This window comes from Rhododendron vialii, chromosome 7a, assembly GCF_030253575.1.
Source record: "Rhododendron vialii isolate Sample 1 chromosome 7a, ASM3025357v1".
NCBI lineage: Eukaryota > Viridiplantae > Streptophyta > Magnoliopsida > Ericales > Ericaceae > Rhododendron > Rhododendron vialii.
In genome coordinates, this window is record NC_080563.1 from 31,389,259 (window position 1) to 31,405,941 (window position 16,683).

General features: G+C 42.4%; 1 protein-coding gene across 1 annotated transcript; it reads right to left on the minus strand.

Annotated features, from left to right (window-relative positions):
• Window positions 1-12,351: 12,351 nt before the first annotated feature.
• LOC131332899 (uncharacterized) lies at window positions 12,352-13,824 on the minus strand. Its single transcript, XM_058367212.1, has one exon. It carries the CDS (start codon window positions 13,822-13,824, stop codon window positions 12,352-12,354), a length of 1,473 nt encoding a protein of 490 aa, XP_058223195.1.
• Window positions 13,825-16,683: the final 2,859 nt, after the last annotated feature.

Consider the following 16,683-nt stretch of genomic DNA (forward strand, 5'->3'; position numbering starts at 1 on the left):
GTTGATGCCTGATTGTTGAACACAAATTTCGAGTCTGCGAAAAAGACGGAAAAATGTTGAACAAGAGTCAATTTTATTGATGTATGATATTAGGGTTTACAATCTCTGATCTATTTTCTAATCAAAGAAAATAAAGTCTTCTGATTCTTCTCTTCGATTGTTGAAACGAGGGCTTTGTGCTTGATCTCGAATCAAACGGCGGAATCTTCTCCGTGATTTGCAAAGAAGTTGATAACTTGGATTGAATGTTCTTCGAGGCTTCGATTCGAAGAACCTTCTTGTTGGATGCACACTTGAAGAATTCTGAAGGATTTGAAGGCTTCGATCTTCAGAGCTCTGGAGCTTTTTGCTTCAATGTGCAGATGGAAAAAATATGAGAGGAAACACCTCTATTTATAAGGGTTTGGGTGGAGACTCCAACCCTAACCTTCCATATTGATCTCTTTAATTATTTCCTTTATTGAAAAAGGAATAATAATAATTTGATAATTATCTTTCCTTTCTTTTTATTTTAGAAAAGGTAATTATATATAAAGAGATATATTATTATTTACCAATTACCCTAATTTGATTGGCCGGACTTGATAAAATAATAACTGTGTCATTTTGACACGTGGCACCATTTGATTGGTCCATTTACATGTCTCTGACTTTTGACCACTGACACTTGGCATCACTTGATTGGCCCGTCCATGAAACTTTGACTTTGACTTATAAGCACTTGGCGACATTTGATTGGCCAATTTGTATGCCCTAGCAACACGTGGCGATTTGTGATAGGCTAGAAATTTCACATGCCTACAGATGCCCCCTCGAGACTTGCTCATGTATGAAAGTGAGTAGGTCTCGAAATGTTGACTTGACTTGATTTGATGCCGAAAATTTGTGTACGCGGCAATAGAGGTTTTTTTTTGCTTGACATTTGGTGTCAAGTTGAATTTCAAAAGTTGAACTCGTAGGCCGAACTTAAACTCCATGCATAGTCTTGCACGACTTTGAATTTTTTTAGCGGATAAAATTTTGATAGCCCAACTTATTTGTGGACTAAAATTTGATAGCCCAATGAATCAAACCCACAATGAATTCATGTTGATGAGTCAAACTCAGAGAAACTCATGTTCGGGACGACCTAGCGAAGCCAAATCCCATCTAACCTTTCACCGCCTCACTCTTCTTTTACTTGGACAGAAATTAATTTCAATTAGGAAACTTGTGAACTTTGACAAGATCTTAATTTCCTTTTGTGTGCTTGAACTGGCCCTATAAATTAAGGAGAATAACACCACCAAATCCCCACAACCGAGTGCATACTTCAAGAAGGAATTTCTGAGTCAACACAGTAAGCCCTCTTCTCTGTCTTTGGCTTCTTGTACTTTTTATTGTATCGTCACGAGCATGGCTTTGCTCTGAACTTTTTCCAGCACCTTCCTTTTGTGATATATGGCCCATATTTTTTTTTGCACATGCAACAGAGAGCTTTTCCTTCATCTTTTTGATCATGACCAGTCCAAACTAGGCATGTACTTGTGCAACTCATAACTTTGCGGGAGTAGTAGGATAGTCTCCGACCAATGGGTCCTCCGGTCTTTGGTTTTGCATGGTTTCGCTTGCACTGTTGTTTTTTTTTTTTTTAGCATACGATATCATGACTTTATCCGTTTTGTGATTTTCCGGACCCATAATCCTTTTTTTTTGCCTCCTATTTTGTAGGTACCAAAATCTTTGGATTGTGAGTCCTTTTGCAGACGCTCAGAGATCGACTTGGTCCCATTAGAAGGTACCAGTCCTTTTTTTTTTTTTTTTTCTCGGAATGACCAGAATAGAGCATTGTTGCCCTGTTTTAATCCCTTGTGCGTTTCGATTTAGCGCACTCGGCTTAAAATTACTTTGCTTCTGGCACTTGACCTCCTGACTGTGACTTAGCCAAAAATACTAGATATGTACTCATGCAGCTAATAATTTTGCACACACACAGTAGGACAATTGGTAATAATTTTGTCCACTGTATTTTTGACTTGCTTTGTTCCACCGAATGCATGGCAAACAAAAACCTCGTTTTCTTATCATGGCATGTGCTCGTCTTTAGCTTTTGGCCAATACCAATTTTGTTTCCCCTGACTTGGTCACTTCTAGGCATGAGTTTTCAAGTGATCAAAACATATTTTAATGACTGCAATTTATTCAGTATATATGGACTTGACATCCACATGATCGCGAATATTTTTTTTTGAAAGTCCTGACTTGATTACGATGGAAGCATGCGCTGTCTTTTAATATTTGCAAGCGCCCCTTTCTTTTAACGATGTGTTGCTCCTTTAATTTTGACAATTCAGAATTTGAAGTCTTGATACTCCAATTAGCTTAACTCACTGAATCTTGCTCTCCCATGTTTGCTTTGCGCAATACAAACTGTATCTTTTCTCCTTCAATAGAAACAGTAAGTTGTCATGCATAACTTCACAATAGTATGTACCTTGCTTTTGCCTTGCTTTGTTAACAGGTGAACAGACCCTATATTTGTTCAAGGATCTGTAGGACCTATTTAATGTTAACAAATATCCTCCTTCAGGTTTTTTGAAAATCTTTGCGTTGGACACAGAACGGTTCGGGCCTCCACGTTTCAAACCTCGCAGGCACTTTCAGTACTCCCAATTATTTGCCTGACATGGAATTTGTACACTGTTACTTTCTTTGAACGCTGCTTTAACCTTTAACAATGTTCTGAATTTCCCGTGTGTCTTTCTTTTGCAGATTTGGTGCTTCGCAGCTTGCTTCTTCGAGTTTCAAGCTCCGTGACCACTGTCTCTTCGAGTTTTAAACTCCGCAGCTATTGCCCTCTTCGAGCTTTAAGGTTCCGTTGCTGTTAATTCTTCGAGCTCTGCTCCGCAGCATCTTCAAGCTCTGGTCCGCAGTTTCTTCGAGCTCTGCTCCGCAGCATCTTCGAGCTCTGCTCCGCCGTTTCTTCGAGCTCTGCTGCACAGCATCTTCGAGCTCTGCTCCGCAGCATCTTCGAGCTCTGCTCCGCCGGTTCTTCGAGCTTTAAGGCTCCGTTGCTGTTATTTCTTCGAGCTCTGCTCCGTAGCTTCTTCGAGCTTTGCTCCGCAGTTTCTTCGAGCTCTGCTCCGTGAAGAGATGGCCTTGTTCAACGATCATTCGATAGATGATCATCAATTTATGTCCATCAGTTACGAAGGCGCTGCCCCAGCAACTCAAGTTGACCTCTGGGTTCATGATCCAGCCATTGGAGCTCTTGCACTAGATTGGGATCTTTCTCCCGATTCACACCATCTCTCACGATGGTATACTGAATCATCTCGAGAACTATTTAATCATGGGAAGTCCACTTTTATCTCCAACGATGCACTATTACTGCGATCATCTCTACACAAGAAGAACAATGATTCTGAGCACTTCCTTTTGTTAGGCGATCGAATCATCAATGGAGATGCTAAATGGGGTAACACGACTCCTCAGTTTGGGGAAATTTCTTTCATTGATGGATATTGGGAGTGGTTAGAAGATGTGCTTGCATGGAATAAAGACATGCTAACTAGCGCAAAGATATATGACGCTGTCTTTGCATCCTTATTTACTTATGTTCGCAACACAAACCTTATTCGCTCATTTTGTGAGCTTTGGTGTCCCTCAACAAATAGTCTACACGTACCAATCGGAGAGGTGTCTATTTCCCTATGGGACCTACGCCTAACTGGGGGACTTTCAATTGATGGAATCTTCTATGACGAGGTTGTGCCTTCTGCTAGAGAACTCACTGGTGTTGACAAAAAGAATGTGCCGCTTCTTCCTCCAAGTTGCAAGTACTTATTTTTGGCATATAAAAAAAATTTATTGTGCAAGCGAGGCTTCAAACGTTACTGTGCATGATTGGGTAAAGTTCTGGTTTAAAGAGGATTCCCGTTACAAACAGCCGCCTGCTAGAGTTCAGAAGAAAAGGTTGGGCGAGCCCAGGACATCCAACAATCCAACCGGCTTTGTTGGAGAGAAAAAGCCGCGCTCCAAAGATACAGAAAAGGTTTTTTACGACTTGGGTGTTGAGAAGGACGTGAAAGAAGAAACCAATTTGGCTGCTCTTCTATCTTGTTGGCTATGTGTTTTTGTGCTGCCTAACAAGGAAGTTGATCAAATTTGTCCAGGCGTCTTCAAAGTAGCAAGTATGATGGCTCAAGGAAAGAGGTTTTCTTTGGCAGTACCTGTCCTTGCGAGCATATACCATGGTTTGAGAGAAATCACATCTTCACCTAATCCAAGCAAATGTGGCGCAGCGTTTCCCATCCATTATGTTTATGGGTGGCTCGGTCGTTATTATGACAGTTACTTCTTGTCTGCTTCCACAAAATTTGATTATGGTGCCCGGATGGTGAAACTTGCCGGGGAAAAGAAGGCTAAACACTTTAGTTTTCAAGAAGCTTGTGATCTTTTGAAGAGCATCATGCCATCGACTCTATCGCTTTTAGCCTTGGGTAAACCACAACAAGGAATTGTCACTGACCATGGAAAGCATTCGGACTCTTGGAATGATTACGTCATCAGTCTCAGATCAAGCTACTTAACTCTTCGTCGTAGTAATGAGCATATTGTTGAGCCATATAGCCCTCACCGATTTGCTAGACAATTTCGATTTTGTCAAGACACTCCTGGAAAGTTAAGAGAAGAGCTCTCAACCGGCACTTTGGAGGCAATATACCAACTTTGGGAGTCTTGCACGAGATTAAACACAAGGGCTGATTTTATGATTCCGTCGCATTCATCTGAAGGCCTAGCCACCAAAGAGTATGTCGAGTGGTGGGAAAAATCTTCGAGCAACTTCTGTAGAGATAAACTTGCATGTGAGAAGCCAAAGTCACCTCTTGTTGCTCCAAAAGGGAAGAACGTCATCACACTTCACACAATGAAGTCAAAGTTGGCTACAGAAGTTACTCCACCTTCTTCAAAATCTAAAGAAAAGGAAGTGACCAAAGCAGTAACCAAAGAAAATAAGAAGGCCGCAGAAGTCAATCCAAAGACTCCTTTGATTATTCCAACGTCTAAACCAAAGCCTATTGTTGGCCAGACTTCAGAACCAACGGGTGAAAACAAGAAGAGGACCACCTTAGTTCTTTCAGAAGGGAGTAGTTCCGACAAAGGTGAGCACCATTGGAAACGTTCGAAAAAGAAAGCAACAGACTCTGATTCCCGATTGAAAGAGAAAGTGACGGTTTCTGATTTGGCGAAATTGGACTATAATTTGGATGGCATTCTTGATGATTTGCCAGACACTTCAAACCATGTTGAGGTATTGGGTATACGAGTAAGCTTTAATCACTGCCTTCTTTTGTTCTTTACTTTGTTTATTCTTTAAAGAAGTTTGGAATTTTCTCATCAAATTTCTTAATGAGTTATTTCCCTCTGCAGTTGGAAAACCAGTTTGCATCAGATGAGCGTGAAGGTTCTGTTGATGGTCTAGACCCTTTTGATCTTGCTTTGCGACCAAAACATAATTTTGTATCTGGGGCAATCCATCTTCCATCTACTTCCAAGCCTTCTACTTCCAAGCCTCCTATGTTAGGTCGTGCAGCGCCGTCGACTGTTACTGCATTTGATACGGGGAGTATGATCAGTTGCGGTCGTCTTTTGGCCGCGAAGATTTATGATAGCAATATTAAGAGTATCTTGGGAAGAACTCCTTTTGAGAAGCTAACATCTTTAAGACCAAAACTGCAAGTGATTTACGCTGAATTTTCGAAGCTTGAATTGGATTATTCCCCACTCCAAATTCAAGTGGAGAAATATATACAGAATACCACCAACTATGTTTCCATGAGATCGAATTTTGCTAGCGGGATGACTTCAGAGGTGAAGGAGCAACGATTGGCAGATGTTGATACCAAGAGAGGTCAACTGATGAAGGAGCTAGATTTGTTGGACTTAGAGGCGAAAAAGCTTAGAGAATCCCTCGAAGGGATTGATGCACAAAGAGCTCAGAAGCAGCACGGTGTCTCAACTTTACAAGAAGAGCAGGCCATTATAGAACCGACTGAGGTGATGGAGCCGGCAGACATGGAAGTGGCTAACAATTTGGAGCAACTTCTAAAGTCCGAGCTGGAAGAGATCCAGAATTTGGCTTGGCTGGACTAGTTTTCCTTTGTCATATTTCTTTTATTTAGGCTTGTTTGGTTTACTAAATGGATGTTCCATTTTTAGCAAACCATGCCTTAGCATTTATGATGTTTTAGCATAAGACAATCACTTTATTATTTAAATAAAGTTTTTCTCATACTTTTAGTCATTCACAATTTATTCTCTTGCGAGCCATGAATAGCATAGTTGTGGTTGAACATATATATATTTTTTTGATGGATTGACTGAACTTAAGAAAAATTCTCAAGTTGCCTACGTACCCTTGGAAGGGATCAAGTCAAAACGTAGTTCATATTTTGAATTTTTGTTTTTTTGGGCCGTGCACAGTTTTAGCTCATGCGGGCCAGGAGCAACATGCAGTTTAGGCTCATGCGTCATGGAGTAGTACTTGCTCTTCAAGGGTAGTAGCGCTTCAAGAATTTGCCATTTATGGGGCCAACTCTTAAGCCATCTTCAGCAACCACTTTGTAGGCGCCACTTGAGTAAACTTCTTGCACCACATATGGTCCATCCCACTTGGAGATGAATTTGCCACCGATTTTATGGGTGGTATTGATGGGCCTTCTTACAGCAAGAACCAAATCCCCTTTCTGGAAAGAACGAAGACGAACCTTCTTGTTGAATGATTTTGACATGCGGGCTTGATAACACTCAAGACGTTGTTGTGCCTCAAGTCTCTTTTCATCAAGTGCTTCTAGTTCTTATAGGCGCAAGCGAGCGTTGTCTTCATGAGTGAGACCTTCTTGAACAGCCATCCTTAAAGATGGGATTTGACGTTCGAGCGGCAAAACAGCTTCCACACCGTACACTAGCGCATATGGAGTGGCTTGTGTAGGTGTTCGATATGTGGTTCGATATGCCCAAAGAGCTTCTTCCATTCTCTCAGGCCAATCCCTATTTGCTTTGGCAACTGCTTTCTTCAATAAGTTTCCAAGAGTCTTGTTGAATGCTTCCGCAAGACCATTTGCAGGCGGGTTGTACATAGTAGAGGTATGCTGCTTGAAGCCAAATTTTTGGCAAAGTCTGGTCATGGCACTGTTGTAGAAATTCTTTCCGTTGTCCGTGATGATGCAACGCGGTACACCATATCTAAAGATGAGGTGAGTACGGATGAAGTTGACGACGTTTTCCTTCTTTACCTCTTTCAGCGCGATTGCCTCCGCCCATTTGGAGAAGTAGTCAGTCGCAGCCAAGATGTACAAGTGACCATCAGAAGACTTCGGCAAGGGCCCCACGACATCCATCCCCCATGCATCAAAAGGCCAAGAAGTGACAGTTGGATGGAGCAGTTCTGGCGGTTGATGTATAAAATTGGCGTGGATTTGGCAAGCATGACATCTCTTGGCGTACTCCATGCAATCCTTGACCATGGTTAGCCAATAGTAGCCCATTCTTTTGATGCGAAAATGAAGTTTGGGGCCAGATTGATGAGCGCCACATATGCCAGAATGAGCTTCTTCCAGAGCTTTTTTGGCTTCATTTTCTTCAAGGCAACGGAGGAATAACCCTTCAAAAGATCGGCGGTAAAGCGTGTCTTTATAGTAAATGAATCGAGGGGCTCGACGCTTCACATCCGCTCTCCTATGTGGATCATCAGGCAGTTTCCCATGTTGCAGATAATCGATAAGGGGTTGGCGCCAATCCTCTGTTTCAATTTCAAGCACTGAGACAACATTCACTTCTCTTTCACCATTGTCTTCATCGTCAAAGATTGGAGGTATGACCCAACTTCGGCATATTGGAACGTGCGTCTCTTGGTCAGGGAAAGCAAGTGTAGAAGCAAGCTTTGCAAGTGCGTCAGCCTGCCTATTTTCGGCTCGCGGTACATGTTCCAGAGTGACACCACCAAGCCATGCAATCAAGTGACGTGCGTAGTTATTGAAAGGCATGAGTTCAGGCTTCCTCACTTCATAGATGTTGAGGAGTTGGTTGATGATCAACATTGAGTCTCCATATACCTTGAGTTGCAGATGTTTTGCTTCAACTGCCATCTCCAGTCCAAGAATGAGAGCTTGGTACTCAGCCTCAATGTTTGAACAATTTTGTGTGAGGGTGAAAGCATAAGGCAATACATCTCCTTCTGGGGAAACAAATACTATGCCAGCGCCTGCGCCATTTCGATGTGACGCGCCATCAAAGTACATTATCCATGGGGGACGAACTTCTACCACCATGACGTCTTCATCAGGCAATTCTTCGGACAACTCCCACTCGGCTGGTATAGGATGATCCGCCAAAAAATCAGCTAGAGCCTGCCCCTTAACAGCCTTTTGAGGTACATAGATGATCTCATATTGTTGAAAAAGAAGAGACCATCTTGCCAATCGATCGGTGAGGACCGGCTTTGTCATGACGTATTTGATTGGGTTAGCCTTGGAGATGAGATGCACAGTGTGAGCTTGAAAATAGTGTCGCATCTTTTCAATCGCGAACACTAGAGCTAAGCACATCTTCTCAATTGTAGAATAGTTCAATTCATGAGGCAGCATCATTCTACTCAAGTAGTACAAGGCGCCTTCTTTCCCTTCATCATTCTCTTGAGCAAGCAAGGCCCCCACTGAACGCTCTTGGGCTGCAACATACAAGATTAAAGGTCGTCCAGGTTTAGGAGCGGTGAGAACAGGTGGTCTCGTCAAATATGATTTAATGCTCTTGAAGGCATTATCGCATGCTTCATCCCAATCAAAAGGAGTCCCTTTCTTCATGAGGCGGCTGAATGGTTGACAACGCCCAGCCAAATTTGATATGAAGCGACGAAGGTAAGCCAATCGTCCTTGAAGACTCTTCAACTCGTGAATGTTTCGAGGTTCAGGCATTTTCAAAATAGCGTCAATTTTAGCTTGTTCAATCTCTATGCCACGATGGCGCACAATGAACCCAAGAAATTTTCCAGACGTAACCCCAAAAGCACACTTCAAGGGATTCATCCTAAGTTGGTACCTTCGCAGCCGCTCAAACACTTGCCTCAGATCATGAAGATGGTCGGCTCGTTTCTTGGTCTTCACGACTAAATCATCGACATAACACTCCACATTTTTGTGAAGCACGTCATCGAAGATCTTTTGCATTGCTCTTTGGTATGTGGCACCTGCGTTCTTCAAGCCAAAAGGCATAACTTTGTAACAGTAGATGCCTTTTGGTGTACGAAAAGCTGTGAGCTCTTCATCTTGCGGAGCCATGCGAATTTGATTATATCCGGATGAACCATCCATGAATGATAAGACCTCATGTCCAGTAGTAGCATCAACCATGAGCTCTGGTATAGGGAGTGGAAAGTCATCTTTCGGACATGCGTTGTTCAAATCACGAAAGTCCACACATACTCGGATTTGCCCATTCTTCTTCTTCACTGGAACGATGCTTGAAATCCAAGTAGGGTATTTGACTTCTCGAATGAAACCAGCTTCGATGAGTTTATTGATCTCTGCTTCGATTTTAGGGACCAAATCTGGTCGGAAGCGTCTTTGAGATTGCTTGATAGGTCGGACGCCATGCTTTACCGCTAGATGATGGACTGCGACTCTTGGGTCTAATCCAGGCATCTCCTTATAACTCCAAGCGAAGACGTCCCTATACTCACGTAGAAGCTCGGTGTAGGCAATTTCTTCTTCAAGGGTGAGCAAAGCGCTGATGTAAGTTGGTCGCGGGTCATCTTCAGTCCCTAAATTGATCTCCTTTAGATCGTCGATAGTGGACCTCACTCCTTCTTCTAACTCTGGTGGAGCATCTTCAGCATCTTCTTCTACTTGAATTTCATTACAAGTTGCCGTGATATGGAAGGAGGAAATGGCAGATTCTTCATCAAGACAACGATCCAATTCCTTAGAAGGTACTCTGGTCAGCACCACAGTTTGCCGCCTTACTCTTAGCAATGCATCATCAATTGCCACAATGAGAGTAGTTTGGCGCTTCATGCGAGAGGGTATTTTACTCTTTAATTTCTTGCCATCTTCTGACAAAAGAGCAGTCCTCCGTTTTGAAGCCTTCTCGATGGCACTGCTTGAAACACCCAATCGACTTTGGACAGACTTTCGTGGAGCATTTGTTAAAGATATCTCATTTGGTAAACCCAATCTACTTTGGATAGACTTGCACAAGACAGAATGTGTGGAGCTTTTGCTTTGTGGCCCTAATCTGTCTTGAATGGGTCCTCTAGTGGGGGTTGGTGAGACAACTTCTTCTTGAGGAGTCAATCTGTCAAAGACTGACCTTTTTGATTTCAGAGCACTTAAGCGGTCGAAGACCGATGCCTTTGGTGTTGAAGTACATTCTTCTGCCGTAATGTGGTTGTTGCTCGACTTCTTTATGAAGATGCGAGCAGGAGCAGGTGCAGTGTATCCAAGGCCTGCTTGGGACTCCTTGATAGAATATCCCTTTTGCTTGAGCATTTTCTGAGTCGGGTTCAAGCCATGTATTTTTTCGCCAGTCACTTCAGGCAAAAGTCTCCCTAGAGTGGTTGAACCTTTTGGATTATGTCCAGCATTTGCGAACAGCTTGTAGGCATTAGGATCGAAGCCATTTGTCCTCTGTGAAGGCAGGTATTCATGCTCCATTTGAGGGCCATGTGTGGCATGAATGAATCCTTTTAGGGGTGGAGCAACCTTTGCTTCGTCAAGGTCAGTGGCTGGGAGTGTTAATCCTTTCAAGGCCGACTCTTCATTTTTTTGCAACTTTGGTACATATCGAAGTGTTGGCGTGCCTTTCTTCTTTGATGGATCTTCCACGTGATGCTTGCCACCTTGACCAGTTTCCTTCTTTGCCTTAGTAAGAATGTTGGTTTTACCAATTTGAAGGTCATTAACTTCAGAGGGTTTGTAACTTGATGAAGAGGCAGCTGGCACTAATTCCGTCAACACCATGTTTGCCAAATAAAATTTAGCATCAGCAAAATGGGATTCAGTCTCGCTAAAGGGTTTGTCATCGGCTACCACCTTCTTTGTCACACCATCTTTGCAGTACTTGAAGCATTGATGGAGGGTTGATGGGACAACGCCATTCTCATGGAGCCACGGCCGCCCTAGCAATACATTGTAAGAGGTTTTGGCATCAATGACATGGAGCAGTGCGCTTGAAGTCATATCATCGATGACTAGATCCAGACGAATGACGCCAACAGCTCTTTGCCCGCCTTGATTGAATCCTTGGATCATGAGACGACTAGGTGCTAGATCTTCCATAGAGATATTGAGTTCCTTCAGAGTATGAAGAGGCAAGATGTTGACCGCAGATCCACCATCCAGGAGCATCCTATTGACTCTTTGTTCGCATAGGTATCCAGAGACAAAAAGCGGACGATTATGTGGAGTTGCGCCAAGCAATAAATCTTCGTCGGAGAGTGTAATGGCTCCAACGCAAGCAGAGCAATCTTTGGCACAGATGGTAGAGCCAAGATGGATTGGAGAGTGCTTATATGCAAGAGGCGACTCTAGTTCCATCTCTTCAGTTTCTTCACAACTCACAGTATTGCATGAAGCTTCAAAAAGACTGGTGTTGCGAATTGATTCGGGTAAGAAGTCCCATAAAGTAAACGGAGTGCGTAGTCTTTGGACAGGGATGTCTTCTTGCAAGTTTGAAGCTATTTTCTTCAGCTTCTTCCTTCTTTGTTGCCTTCTTGTATGCCTCCTTCTGAGACTAGGCTTTGGGGCCACGGATTGAGGATGCTTCACTTTTAGCTCGTACTTCTTCTTTCTGCGAGTAACAAGGGTCCATCCTTCGCCATCCTTGTCATCTACTTTTGCCTTGGCACAGATGCTGCCCTCAAGCTGTTGAACAGAATGACATCGCACTACCTCAATTGGATCGGACGACCCAAATTGAATCTTCACACTCTGTGGCGCTTCAAGCTGTTGAGTTTCGTCTTGTAGAACAGCCACAATTTGATTTGTAGCTACGGTTTCTTTTTCTTCCTCCAAGACGATCTTTCCTTGGCTAGCGAGCTCCACTACCTTTTCTTTGAAGACAAAGCATCGTTGGGTTGGGTGACTAACCAAACGATGGTATTTGCAGTAGTTTGGATCATTAACTTTGTTAGCTTCCTCGGGTCGCTTCATCTCCGGGAGCTCAATGAGTTTCAGATCTAACAGTTGATCAAACATTGAAGGGACCTCTGAATCGGGGAAAGGATACACCTTTTCTTGCATCTCCTTCAATGTGAGTCTTTTCCTCTCCTTCATTTGCGGCGGAGTGGACCTCTCTACTTGCTTTTCTTTGGGTTTAGTAGAGATCTTGAATGGTGCAGCATTCACAGCCATGGATTCTTTTTTTTCCTTCTTTGACTAGAAATTTGCCCCCTTTGCGAATATCTGGCTTGCTTCCTACGGTGCGAGAATCTTGCGCTCTGCGAGAGTCTTGCACTGGTAGCCCTTGCCTTCCATTTGCCGTGATGGTGAGCTCCATGTCATGAGCTCTAGTAGCCAATTCTTCGAAAGTTTTAGGTAGGATTCCTTGAAGAATGTATTGTAGATCCCACTGCATGCCTTTGATGCACATCTCGATTCCAGAAGTTTCAGACAGCCTATCCTTGCAGTTTAGACTCAAGTGTCGCCATCTATTGATGTAATCAATGACAGGCTCATCCTTCCATTGGCGAGCATTCGTAAGCTCGAACATACTAACAATACGACGAGTGCTGTAGAAACGGTTAAGAAATTCTTGTTCCAGCTGCTCCCAATTGTCAATCGTGCCGGGTTCAAGGTCGCAATACCAGTCGAAAGCATTGCCCTTGAGCGTTCGAACAAACTGCTTGACGAGAAGATCACCATCAGTTCCAGCATTGTTGCATGTTTCCACAAAGTGAGCAATGTGCTGCTTTGGGTTGCCTTTGCCCTCGAATTGTTGAAACTTTGGTGGCTGGTAGCCAACATGCATCCTCAAAAGGTCGATCCTTCGAGTATAAGGCTTAGCATAAGTAGAAGAAGACTTCGGTGCCTCCTCATACTTTTGCTTGATAGTGCCTAAAATGAAATCCTTCAGCTGATCCATGGGAATTGTACCATCACCAGAAAGCGAAAATTCTTTTGGTACCTCCTTATGTTTGTTTGAAGACCCAATTTGACTTGAATCCCCCATAGTTTCTATTTTGTTCTTGAGGAAGGCAATTTCTGAATCGCGCTCTTCTACGGTTTTTGACAAGCCCTCAATTGCTTTGGCCAAGGAAGCAACCTGCTCTTCTAGATTGACCGCATTTATCGTCATAACATCCATGATTGAAGAACTGACAGACTTGGTGAAGGCATTGAGGTTTGACAGAGGAGTGCTTCGAGAAGAGGTGGAGTCAGAACTGCATGAATAGCCTTCTTCCGTGTTCTTCTGAATTTCTGAAGCAGACTCAAGAAGCATGGGAGGATAAACAAAGGGATTGTCAATGATGGCTGCCATGTCTTTTGCTGCCTCCATGGTAGAGACGCCTTCCTTCCCTTTTGGTGAGCTTGTGAAGGTTAGCGATGCTTTCTGTAGATCAGCACCAACGGCAGAGTTTGGTTTAGGTAGAAGCGAGGCTTGTGCATATGCTTGTGCTGCAGCCTTTGACTTGCTTCGAGTTATTGGACCACCACTTCTAGCATGAGATCCAGAGCCAGGATTTGCAATGGTTGAAGACTTGAAACGTACAACCTTAGCTTGAAGGGCCTTTGAACTGTTGTTCTTAGGAGCCTTTGAAGCCTTGGAACTGTTCTTCTTAGCGGCCATTGAGAGTTTGCTTGATTTGTTGAAGAGAAGAGATGAGAAGCAGAGAAAGTCCCACCGGGCGTGCCAAAATCTGTTGAACACAAATTTCGAGTCTGCGAAAAAGACGGAAAAATGTTGAACAAGAGTCAATTTTATTGATGTATGATATTAGGGTTTACAATCTCTGATCTATTTTCTAATCAAAGAAAATAAAGTCTTCTGATTCTTCTCTTCGATTGTTGAAACGAGGGCTTTGTGCTTGATCTCGAATCAAACGGCGGAATCTTCTCCGTGATTTGCAAAGAAGTTGATAACTTGGATTGAATGTTCTTCGAGGCTTCGATTCGAAGAACCTTCTTGTTGGATGCACACTTGAAGAATTCTGAAGGATTTGAAGGCTTCGATCTTCAGAGCTCTGGAGCTTTTTGCTTCAATGTGCAGATGGAAAAAATATGAGAGGAAACACCTCTATTTATAAGGGTTTGGGTGGAGACTCCAACCCTAACCTTCCATATTGATCTCTTTAATTATTTCCTTTATTGAAAAAGGAATAATAATAATTTGATAATTATCTTTCCTTTCTTTTTATTTTAGAAAAGGTAATTATATATAAAGAGATATATTATTATTTACCAATTACCCTAATTTGATTGGCCGGACTTGATAAAATAATAACTGTGTCATTTTGACACGTGGCACCATTTGATTGGTCCATTTACATGTCTCTGACTTTTGACCACTGACACTTGGCATCACTTGATTGGCCCGTCCATGAAACTTTGACTTTGACTTATAAGCACTTGGCGACATTTGATTGGTCAATTTGTATGCCCTAGCAACATGTGGCGATTTGTGATAGGCTAGAAATTTCACATGCCTACACTGATATCTTAAAACTTCTTGGACTTTTAGGGAGATTTTTAATCTTAGTGAATTCTTAGCATATGCAGGGTCAGCCCAAAGGTTTTTAGTACTCAAGGCCTGATTAAAAAAAAAAAAAAAAAGAGTGTCCTTAAAGAGTTACTAATACTTAACAATTTTTACAGAACAATCACAATATTGGAGTTGGGCACTTGAGCTTATGAGATGATGTGTTAGACTAACTCATTACCGCAAATTGGGCTCTCTTTTTTTCATTCTATTGGGCTTAAAAAATGTCCTACTCAAATCCAAGTAGTAAAAATATTGGAGTGTCCCTAAAATTTGGGATTAATGCCTACCATAAGTCACGGTGGGTGATTTAACCTATTAACAAGCATGACAAAATACCTTAACAGGATCCTTGTCCTATAGGATACATTCTAATCCCAGCGGACTGGAGGGGAGGAACGGACTTGGCTCGGCTCTGGTCAGTTCTTCCCCTCAAGTCCGTTGTCCAGTTTCGACAATTTGTGGGCCTGAACAGCAATGATCGGAACCGTTCATTTTTTAGAGCTCGTCGAAAACTTAAGCCACATGAAAAATCACATAGATCGGATACCGTTTGATATGACTTCGAAATGCATTAATCTTGTAATAAAAGAGGTGTGCAACACCGGATTGCAACCTATTTGACAAATTTTTCGGAACTAACGCTTTTTAGAAAATCCTATCAATCGGTATCGGATTGAAGTGATTTTTGACATGGCCAGTGTTCTCAACAAGCTCAAAAACTGGAGAGCGAACTGAAGGGGAGGAACTGGATCGGACCAGAGCCGAGTCCCAAACTACATGCTTGGGTACTAGTCTCAATTGGTCTACCTCAAGCTAGGATTTTACACCCTTGCAATATAAGAGCAACTCCAATGGTGATGTATTTTGCATCCAGATGGATAGTTATTTTAGATGAAAAAAGTGGTTAAAAATTAATTGGATGTCAAATATAACTCACACATCTCCAATGGTGAGATGTAAAAAAGGGATGGATAATTAACTAACTTTCCCTCCACCTTAATTTTCCCCAACTTTCTCAACCCTAATTCAAGTACTACTTCCGTTAAAAAATAATTATGGTATCTGGTAATCGAGGACTTTTAAAAAAAAATTAATTCCGCAAAAAAAAAAAAATCAAACTTCCATCCAAAAATAGGAGCAATTTGGACACCAACTCTCATCCACTTCAATTACACTTCATTCATTTACTCTCATCAACTCTCAACCACATCATTTACTTTAGTCATTTACTCCCAACTCCCATCCACTCTCATCTACACCATTTTATTCCAGTCATTTACTCTCATCCACTGTCAACTATACAATCTATACAATTTACTTCAGTCATTTACTCTCATCTCTCTCTCTCCGAACCAGAGCTCACTCCTCTGGTTTGATTGTGAATCCCCCAGTAGAGAAGAGAAGGGAAGGGACTCGACAAGAGTTTCGGAAAGCTGAATCCGCCGCCAGCTCCCTAGCCTTGTCGTCAATCCTGAATCCGACGGCGACAAAAATCGAATCCCTCTTTGAAATCAGTTTCCGGAGACCTTCCGGCGTGTTCTTGCGGATTTTTGCGTGTTCTTGCAAATTGCGGCGTCTTTCTGACGAATTCAGGTAACTCCGGCTGTCCAAAAATCTGGTAAAATCAGTTGGATTGATGACCTGTCAATTATAGTTGTAGTCAAATGGGGATGGAAATATCTATTTCTTTTTCCATCTGTGCCATTTTGCAACCCGATTTGTAACATTTTGCATCCCCATTGGAGCATATGTTTTTTGCATCCGGATTGTATTATAGGTATAACCTGGTTTCCATCCCCCGTTGGGGATGCTCTAACCAACTGAAACTTGGCTTGCAAGGTGCCTATTTGTTTGCAAAGCTGCTTAACAAAGAAAAAAAATGCAGAAAATGTTAACTAACCAAAACAAATGAATCAATAACACTTTGGTGTCTAGCTCCCTTAACTA

Coding starts and splice junctions, on each gene's coding strand:
- LOC131332899 (XM_058367212.1), bottom strand. CDS start 13,824: ATGGCCGCTAAGAAGAACAGTTCCAAGGCTTCAAAGGCTCCTAAGAAC.